General features: G+C 32.1%; 1 protein-coding gene across 2 annotated transcripts; it reads right to left on the minus strand.

The window, feature by feature from the left end:
• Positions 1-873: 873 nt before the first annotated feature.
• On the minus strand, positions 874-3,290 carry LOC112039009 (autophagy-related protein 8C). 2 transcript variants are annotated; one of them, XM_024071851.2, is made up of 6 exons: positions 3,171-3,290; positions 2,779-2,841; positions 2,239-2,294; positions 2,101-2,153; positions 1,245-1,363; positions 874-1,155 (listed from the first exon to the last, which is right to left on the minus strand). In XM_024071851.2, the coding sequence occupies exons 2-6, from the start codon at positions 2,813-2,815 to the stop codon at positions 1,058-1,060; spliced, it is 363 nt and encodes a 120-aa protein (XP_023927619.1). In that variant the 5' UTR covers positions 2,816-2,841; positions 3,171-3,290; the 3' UTR covers positions 874-1,057. The 2 variants fall into 2 exon arrangements, with proteins under 2 accessions (XP_023927619.1, XP_023927618.1); XM_024071850.2 differs by lacking the exon at positions 3,171-3,290 and adding an exon at positions 2,977-3,118.
• Positions 3,291-10,317: the final 7,027 nt, after the last annotated feature.

Consider the following 10,317-nt stretch of genomic DNA (forward strand, 5'->3'; position numbering starts at 1 on the left):
TTGTTTAATTTCCATTTTATTAAAAAGCAGAATCAATGGAATGTTTGCAATTTGTACTACTGTTGAATTTGAATGGAGACCATGGTTTTATGGAGTCAGATATACAGGCCACTAAGATTTTATTTTATTTTCCTTTGTACTGGTCAGAAACACGTAGTCACATACATTTGCAACAAGTAGGTTAAAAACAATAAAGATAAAATAAAAGGTTTTAAACCCAAGAACAGCTGTCTATTGTGAGGACAAAGGTATCTTATGGAACAAGCTGTCTATTGTGAGGACAAGGAATCTCATGGAACAGCTCCATGAGACTATCTTCTCCCACATGCTCCCGCATGCTGGGAGACATTGACTTCATAAAACCGTTTTCATAAGATCATTTTCTATCTGTTGCACTAGGATGAAGTAGATACTACAAAATTCTCATGACATCCTTCAATTGTAGGCCATGCCCACTTAGTGACAAACACTATTCTAAATTATCTTAAATTTCCATTGTTATTTTAAATAAAATAAGAAAAAACAGCTTTTTTTCTGAACAATCACGAGCCAACTCCTGTACTACCCATGCATATTTGAAATTGCATGTAGAGCAGCCATGTATCATATGACACTAAGATACTACTCTGTAAAAATTTTGCTTTCCTCGTGAGGACCCACAGGTTTTAGCACTCTTACAAACCATTGACCCACATAATTTGTGAGTAATCATGTGCACAATATTAACAATAATTGATAAAGGATAAAAAATATCATTCTAGAATTTCTCTAGATTTTGAGTGAGAAAAAGTGAAGGCAATAATTGGGACTATAGTATCCAATTCCAACCTTCTCCTGACGGAGGAAGAAGCATCAATGACATCTATAAAACAGTTGGAAAATCACTGAGTACTTGATTCCATAGATTCAAATTCCATTGTAAAGACACCATATAAGTTCAAACTGCTTCCAACATAAACTAATCCAGATTTAACTACAATATTTTGATAAGCAGGTAAGGCATTGACTTGAGAGAGACTTCTGAGAATTTACACCATCCAAATTTTATATACACAAACTAGTATTGGGATCCGAAGGTGTTCTCTCCACTGTAAGTCATGTAAAGAAATCCATCTTCATCCTTGTTTTCCTCGTAGATTGCAGACATCAAGGATGCTGTAACAGCAAATGAGATATTACAAAAACAACCACAGGAATATTACATATATCTTGGTTTTTAATAAATATACCAGTTAGCTACTCACCAGTAGGAGGTAAGGTGTTTTTCACAAAGACAAAAATAGCCTTCTCAGCACCAAGCTTAATCCTTTTCCGGACAACATAAACAAACTGCCCAACAGTCAAATCAGCTGGAACAAGGTATCTGCAGCAATAACAGATAGGTGAGTATCACTCCGTGCATAAAGTGAAGTTGACACTTGACAAGGCCCTCCAATCCAAAGGAACATCGAATTTTTACATATTAACATAAATGAAGAAACTTCAATTAACTATTGCAAAACTAACAATTTGTCCAAGCATATTATTTCAAAGAAACTAAATTTTTAATGCCTCAATCCAGAGTAACTTAATACTAACACCACCACCACCAATGGTAAGTACCACTTTGCTGCAACAAAGCATTGACACAAACTCAGAAGGATGCAAACATAATTTGTGTCACATTGTCTCAGCATCTGCTGGCACTACCACCATAACCCTTACTGCCAATGTCACCCAGCACTAAGAATTCCACCACCCTAGATCACCATTACTGCTAAATGGCCATTCTGTAAGACATTTTCTACCACCTAACAATTTTCATCACTACCATAACTCTAAAAGACCATTACCACCTGTATTAAGTCAAGACCAAATCTGTCACCTTCCAAGTCTTGCCACATTCACTTTCATACACCACAACATTAATTTCATTCAAATTCCAAACAAAAAAATATAAAGGAAGAAACTTCCAGCACATATGATTGGCTAGCCAGAATTTACAAATTGAACATCAAAACACTACTGAAGGAACAAGGAATTACATAAGGATGGCCAGTATTGGATTTGCATCACAACAAAAACATATTAAAATACAAGAGAAGGGCAGATGCAACTAACTTCTTCTTATCAATGTCAGGGATGTCGCTTCTTTCAGCCTTCTCCACAATCACCTGCACAGAATAGTCAGTTTGAACAATAATTACACCGAAACACATGCATTCAAAGTAAATTGTCTTCATCCATAGTAATTCTTACAGGTACTCTGTCTGGGTATTTCTCTCTGATGCGACCAGACTCTGCCATCCTCCTTTCTGAAAGGTCAAAAACCAAAAACTTTAGAACAAAATAGTCCAACACATACACATGATACAACAATTCACAAAACTCACCCAAGAAGAAAACCCACCACCTAACATCCATTTTAAAGACCAATTCCTACAAAACTCACCCCAAAATCCTGAAAATTCTAACGCAGAGAATGAGGCCCGAATTCCATCAATAGCCACCATCCAATCAACTACCCACCCTCTTCAATTCCATCGACCCAAATTAGGTATTTATTTTTCTTGCTAAATAGAAAAACATCATTAAACATTGTCAAATCATACAGATTCCTTCATCACCAATCCCATACATATTACCAAAACTCAAAACAACATAATTTCCCCCCCCCCCCCCCCCAAAAAAAAAAAAGAAAAAAAAACAACAATTCACAAAACCCATCACAGAAAAAAACATGGGCATCACAAAAAATCAAAACTTTCTTATTTTTATATAGAAAAAAAGAAAACTAACCCAACGGATGTTCGAGCTTGAACGAGTTTTTGGCCATGGCTAAACCTTCACTGCGATCACGACCTGCGAAAACCAAACACCGAAACATTATTAAAAAAAAACCCACAAACCATCTCTGACCCACAAACCCAAATAACCAAATAGCGTGTACAAAAGATTAAAGAAAACAAAAAAAAAAGGGTTAGGAATTGAACATACTGAACACGAAAAAGAGGGATCGAAAACGATAATTGAGGGTTTTTGGAAACGGAAAGATTGAATGATTGATTTGGTTTTTATATTAGAAAAAAGGGAAAAAACACAAAACAAGATAGCGAGTCACAATCAAAAACAGAAAGAGAGAGAATTTAAAGGGATTTTGTTTGCGTTTTGGATAGGAAGAAGAAACTTACTATGATTTTGGTTTTTCGTTTACAACACGGAACCTTTTAGTTTTTGTTTTATGCTTTTGTTTTGCTTTGTTTTGTTTTTATTTCTTTTTTATGTTTGGGATTTTGTATTTGCCTGTTGCGCAAGCAAACTGTGTTTGTTACTTAATGGGGTGTGTGTCTTGTGAAACGGAGGCGTTTTGGGGGTGATTGGGATTGGATATGATATTGTTGGAGACTCGGATGAGTCTTGTGGGTTTGGGTTGGCTTTATTTTCGGTTTGCTTAAGGATTAATATGATGGGGGTAAATTAACAATTTTGCTTGATTCACACTCCATTTTGAGAGAATTATATCAATTTATATATCCTATTGTCTAAATTAAGAGTTTAATTATATGAAAATTGTGATTTTTTTTTTTATTGTAACAAATGAGGATAGTTTCGTAATTACACCAAATTTTCGTTGCAATTAACAACCAATGGTTTATTTGAGATCCACTTATTTTGCTGAAATTGAAATTTTTTTGCTGAAATTATTGTAAATAAAAGTAAAAATTAGTTGAAATAGTACCGTAGAACCCATGAATAGTACCAAAAAGTGCATTGAAACTCATGAATAGTAGCAAAAATAAGCTGAAAAATAAAATAAGCTAGAAAAAATATTTTTTGTCAAACACACACTTAGAGTGTAAGGAGCATAGTGATACAATTCTTTCAAATTGGGATGTTAATCAAGCAAATTGATAGTTTGGGAAAACATTGTAATGGGGTAAAAGTTTAAGATGATAAATCCTTCCAAAAAAAGAAAAGATCTGGTAAATTAAAAATTTGCTTGATTGACACTCCATTTTGAGAGAATTATGTCAAAAAAAAAATATATATATATATATATATATCCTATTGTCTAAATTAAGATTTAAAATTATATGAAAATTGTGATTTTTTTAATTGTAACCAATGAGTATAATTTTGTAATAATTCAACAAAATTTCATTTCATTTAACAACCAATTTAGAGTGCAAGGAGCATATTGATACAATTCTTTCAAATTGGGTTGTTAATCAAGCAAATTGATAGTTTGGGAGGACATTGTAAATGGGGTAAAACCATAAAAGTTTAAGAAGAAAAATATAATATCCCCGTGATGATATGAGATAATATAGGTTAAAGATGGTTAATTTCATGGTGAAAGATTTAATTTTTTTTTTCAATGAATAGTTAAAATGTAATTTACTTTTTAAAAAATAAAATAAAAATTAGGATTAGTTTTAAATCGGTCGCTAGATTTTCAAAACTTATAATTTATATCATCGACTATTAGAACAATGTTAATATATCACATACAATATAATCTCTTAAATTTTCTCTATTAACCTACCTAATAATGACATTGCTTTTCTATTTTTCTTTACAAAATGATGTCGTTTTTGTGTGGGTTAATGACAAGATTCTAATGAATGTTAAAGGAAGTGGCACATTGATATATTGTAATAATAGTCAAGAGTATAAATTATAAGTTTTCATAATTAAGGGACCAACATAAAAGCAACCTTAATTTTAGCATTTATGAATTAATTTGGTATCCAGTTTTTAAAATCATATAAAGAATGATTTTTTTTTTTTTTATGAAATTGATTATTTTCATGTCAAAAATAAACTAGTCCCTAACTCATCAATACATGAGAAAGTTTGAAAAAAAATTATGATTATCATCATTTTTTTTTTTGATGAATAATAAAGTTATCATCATAAATTGACAACTCACGTTTGTCCATATGATTGTTGAATTTTTTTTTTCTTATCTATAATTTGGAAAAGGGAAAGAAAGAAAGAAAGAAAGAAGGAGTCTCTGGTCAATGAGAGGAAAACACAATAGTGTACTTCATAGACAGATGAATTTGGTGAAATTGAATGTATTCTGACAAAAATTGCTGTGAAATTAACAGTCCTCAATCTAAAACTTTAGACTGATAAAAAAAAAAAATTAGCTTTCAGAATTTCTTTTTGCAATATAAACAAAAACTAAACCCCTTAGATATTGATTAGGTGAAAAAGAATGGGATTGGACCAAGTTGTTATTGAAAAAAAAAAACAAAAAACAAAAAACAAATTATAAAATTTACCTGAGACTGGACCAAGTACTCCTGGAGATTGGTCTGAACTTCTGAATTACCTTCCAGAGTACCCCACAAAAGGATGCAATCACATGCTACAGATCAGTGAGACAGTGGATTTTGGAGGGACCAAGCGTGCAATCCTTGCCTCATAGGCCATCCCCATAGAAGACGAAGAGCCTGCTTGTTTAAATTTCTAATTTTTACTTCTTAAATCTAGTAAATATCCATGACCTTTTACAGTTCCAATCTTTTTTCAAGTTATATATATATATATATATATATAATCTGAAATGAACTTGTACATATAGGTCCAAAAAAAAAAAAAAAAAAAAAAACCATATTAGGATGATTTATATATATTTGGTGCCAATTATTGAAACATCTATGTGAGCTACTAAAACCTATAGAAGTTTTAATTTTTTAAAACTCATTGATCTCTCACTATAGCCCAAGTACCTCATCCTAGCTAGTCTTCTTGTTCAACAATGAAACTTAATTATCGTTTCAGAAGAATCACTTGTCTTTTTTCTTATGTGCCTTGAGACTCCCAATCTCCTCATAACACCTACAAATTAATGGTAAGAGCATATATTAAACCTCTCTACTCATAGACCAGTAAACACTTGGGAGGACACTGCAGCTATATATATACCAGGACCACAAGGCCATTCGTCCAAGGTAACTTCACCATCTCTCTCTCTCTCTCTGGTCTCTTTCTCTCCCTTTTTGGTTTTTTCTGTAGTTATAGCATTGATTGTGCATGCCCTCTAGATCCAGTTTACCATACGAAAAAACCAGAAGATGGGTCACTGTTATTCTGCTCCATCATCAACTGAAGAACACAACTGTGATGAAGAGGATTCGAGCGTGAAGAAAAGATGCTTAGCTATGGCCAAGGAACAAAGGTCCAGGTTCTACATATTAAGGAGGTGCATAATCATGTTGCTTTGTTGGCGGAAGTACGAAAAGTACTAAATTTATCTGTGTTTAATAACTACATCACCCTCTATATATATGTAAGCCATGAAGATGATGAATTGAAGATAACTTCAAATTGGTGCATCATTATGGTGGAATTTTCTAGCTTATCTGATTCTTGTGTACTAAAGGCTGTACATATGTAATCAAGAGTAGGAGAAGATCTTATCGAATGTATTGGTAAGCTTAGTACTAATTGCAGTTAGGGCTTATGTTCAAGTCTCCAAATTGGCTTAGGTTAAAGCCTAGGTCATTGTCAGGTACAGAATATGTTACAATTTAACTCAAATTCTAATTTGGACTTGGTTATGTTTTTAAGTGTTCTTGATAAAGAAAAGATTTATTCCTTGTTAAGTAATAATTTTATCTTTTAGTCACCCCCCAAAGAATAAGTATTAAAGTTTTATATATAATTAGTATTTGCAAAGGGTTTAGTAGCTTTAGTTCAACAGGTATTCCACATGGGGAGAGAAACTCTTAAAAGAACATGAGTTTAGTATTTTTTTTTTTTGGGTTAAAAGATACTGTGTTTATAAGTTAAAAGTTTGTTATTGTTTGTGCGAGAGTTATTGGTTGAGTTGGGGTTTTGGGAATGTGAGTTTGTCTGCATAAGGTTTAATATTGAGTGAGTTTGTATTTTTGTGAGAATTTTGTTTTTGTTTATTTTTATGCGAGATTTATAAGAGTATTGTTTGTGAGGTTTTGATTAAGAATGTTTATAATCCTTATAAGTATAGTGAATTTTGATTGGTGTTACCCATGAACATAGACATGCAGTTAGTCAAACCACGTTAAACTTTTGTGTTTTGAATGAATGTTTTTTAATTCTTATTCGTATGAATATGCTTATGCTAACCTCAAATTCCAAACAAATATAATCACCGAACTTGATAGAGAGAGAGAGTGATGTAGACCCAATTTTGTATTGGTTGCATCGAGAAAACCAAAACCTCCTAATTGATAAATAGATTATTTCTAGAAAGTTCAGATCTAAATAAAGGTTCATAACATTTTTCTCCTCTGAAAAAAACCCTTGTCCTTAGGGTCTTTCTTCTTTTTCTCACTACTAAAAAGTAAAAAGATGGTCTAAGCCACTATAGAAAGCACCGGTATAGCCTAGATGGACATATGCTAGCGCTTTTAGGAACTATACCCGAGTTTTTGAAGTGCAGGTATAAGCTGTTTTTTTGTAGTGTCTTTCTCTTCCTCCACTTCCATGAAGCACTTCTCTTTGATTTCTTAAATGTTAACCTTTTGGATTTGATTTTCCTTCCATTCTTACATTCCTCAAGTTTTATTATTTACTTTTGAATGACATGCCATTAGCTTTTGTAGGCGAATGGCGTAAAGATATAAAGGCTCGAGTTTTTTTTTTTTTTTTAGGTGTCGTACTTACCCATCCTTTAAGACCTTGTTACCACTTTCTTGTTCCTTGGATCTGCAATCTTAAAAAAATATTTCGTAAGCCTTCATTGTCACACATGAAAACTAGGGTTTTGCTACCTTTGGGATGATAACTCAAGTAGAACTCGTTAGTCCATGGTTGGACCTCCCTGTCTCACCTTAGTTGTGTGAACTTTTTGCATGATCATTGTTTTGGTTACCCACAATTTGATCAAGGCAGGGGCAAGCATCACTGCGAGCATTTGTTCTATAGCTTCTAGCTTCTAATCTTTCCATCCGACGGTCCTCTTCAATTGACTCTGATATCAATTGTTATGAACCCAATTTTTGTATTGGTTGCTTCGAGAATCCAACCTCCACGTTAGACTATTTAACAGTTTACTTCGAAATTCATTACAGTTTTATTATTTAACATCAAACCATATATTTAGATGGCTTTACAAGATAAAGTAACATTTAAATTCAAATGAAACTCAATCTTTATCTTCTACAAGTAAATAAGTGTCATTTAAAGATTAACATAACCAATCTATTATACACATCCTTATCTAATTACCCAAAATCCTAATAACCAAAAAAAAAAAAAAAAAAAGATATGTCCACAATTTTTTCACAATATTTTTACAATAAATTTTAAGTGGCAGGTTGTTACTGATTGTTATTGTTGGGGTAAAAAAATAATTTTAGTGTTAAGTTCAAATTTGAAGCAATTACAACTAATCACTTATGATTTGTTATAAAAATATTGTGGACGTAACACTTCTCTAATAAAAATACTTAAAATAAAGGTGAAACTAAGGTTTGATATCAAACTAGGTTTTGGTACTATGAGGGGGTTTGCACGTGAAGAGAGTTGAAAAGCGAGGTTGTTTTTTAGTGTAAAAGATAGGGAGACACTGGAATTAATTCACATGGGAGAGGGACAGATCATGGGGATAGATACAAATTTCCTTTATTAGGATTTGAGAAAAAAAGGTTCCGCTACTTCCAAAACTATATATTTTCTTCTTGTCATGTGTTGTTGTGGAATGTTCACACATGAGTGGTACCATATATAGTTTATTTTTTATTTTTTTACCATATAATATATAGTTTTTTTTTTTTTTAAATAGAGTTTTAATTGCGAAACCCATGTCTATTATTCAATTATTATAGACTTTACCTGGAACTCACAAATACCATATATAGTTAATAGTTCAAAATGATTGATATTATCTGTTTGGACTAACTTAAACTTTTTGGGTTAATGTAGTATTTGACAAAAAGTAAGAACAGTAATCACGATCGTTGTTAATTTGGTAAGATTTTAGCATTAAGATAAAAGTGTAATATTCACTATTTTTGTGACTGTTTGGCATCAGTTTATAAGTTTAGCTTTTAACCTTTAGATTTTATTTACAGCTTTTAAAACTTCCTATTTTCTTTTCTTTTTTTCACTTTTTCAAAATACAAATATACTTTAGCACATTTTTAGCAAAAACAAAGTTTAACAAAAAGTTATATAAATTGTTCCCAAATAAACACTAATCTCTTTTCAATCAAATTTAGAGTCCCGTTCCAATTTTAATTGGAGATGGCTCATAGAACCCCAAAAATAAAATAGCCAAATGGGATAAAGTTTTAAGTGGAGTGATTGTCTAGTTAAGATAGAAAGCTACCAATGCATCTTTTATTAATAGTGTAAATTTTCTGACTGGTATATTAAAAAAAAAAGGGAAAAGAAAAAGGAAAGAATGAAAGAAAGAAGCAGAAGTAGAAGGGAGGGCAATTAAAGAGAAAGCTGCCCATCATCAATTCATTCAATTATTTCAAATTCCTCTCACTCTTTTGAAAATTGTGGATCAATACAATTTAAGTAGTTCCCCAATGTGCCTACATTCATGTATGTAACGACTAGTTTATAACTACAAAAAGAATAAGATTTGCAACATACACATTTTGCCCCTCAATTAAAACCTATTTGGTACATTGAATATTCCTAATATATTGCACTCTCCATACTAGAGACCATTATTGCTTTTTCAATTAGAATATATGAGTTATTATCTCTTACACAGTAACACACAGTCTTTCGTATACACATACAAACAAATATTTTCATCTTTATTCTATGAACACACTATTTGGTACTAGGGGAACATGCTCCAAGCAATACCATTAGTTACATGTGGGGGATACCTTAAGTGAGTCCACTCTAGTGTCCCCTAAGAATCAAATTGTTAGGGTCCATCATCATCATCCCAACTTTAATTTGTTGTTTTCTTTCATTCCTGTTTCCTCTACCCTTGGTTTTACGTAAGCTAGAAATATTTTTCAGTTGTTATGTGCTGATAAATTTTCCAGTAATCCTTGACAAGAGAGTGAGTAATGAGTTTATATATGAAGAAAAAAGTCGGTGCAGCTAGCATGCATTTGTAGTGAGAAACCTGTACGTTCTATTCTTGTCCACCCATTTTTATTAGTTTTCTTTAATTAGGCCCCAGCTGTTGAAATTGATGGTTACATGGTACTTAGATGAGCCAAACACACAAAGCAATAACATTAATATGCAAATCAATGAGAAACACATATGTGCATTAAGCTTACTATCATGCATTATAATTATTTATTGGCATTATTCATAGTCAACCCCAAAAATTTGGTATTAAGGTTTGTTGTTGTATTACATTTT

Source organism: Quercus suber, unplaced genomic scaffold (assembly GCF_002906115.3).
Source record: "Quercus suber isolate HL8 unplaced genomic scaffold, Cork oak 2.0 scaffold_8, whole genome shotgun sequence".
Taxonomy (NCBI): Eukaryota; Viridiplantae; Streptophyta; class Magnoliopsida; order Fagales; family Fagaceae; genus Quercus; species Quercus suber.

Coding starts and splice junctions, on each gene's coding strand:
- LOC112039009 (XM_024071851.2), bottom strand. CDS start 2,815: ATGGCCAAAAACTCGTTCAAGCTCGAACATCCGTTGG. Junction 2,295..2,778: donor CAAGCTCGAACATCCGTTGG/GTTAGTTTTCTT, acceptor TTGACCTTTCAG/AAAGGAGGATGGCAGAGTCT. Junction 2,154..2,238: donor AATACCCAGACAGAGTACCT/GTAAGAATTACT, acceptor TATTCTGTGCAG/GTGATTGTGGAGAAGGCTGA.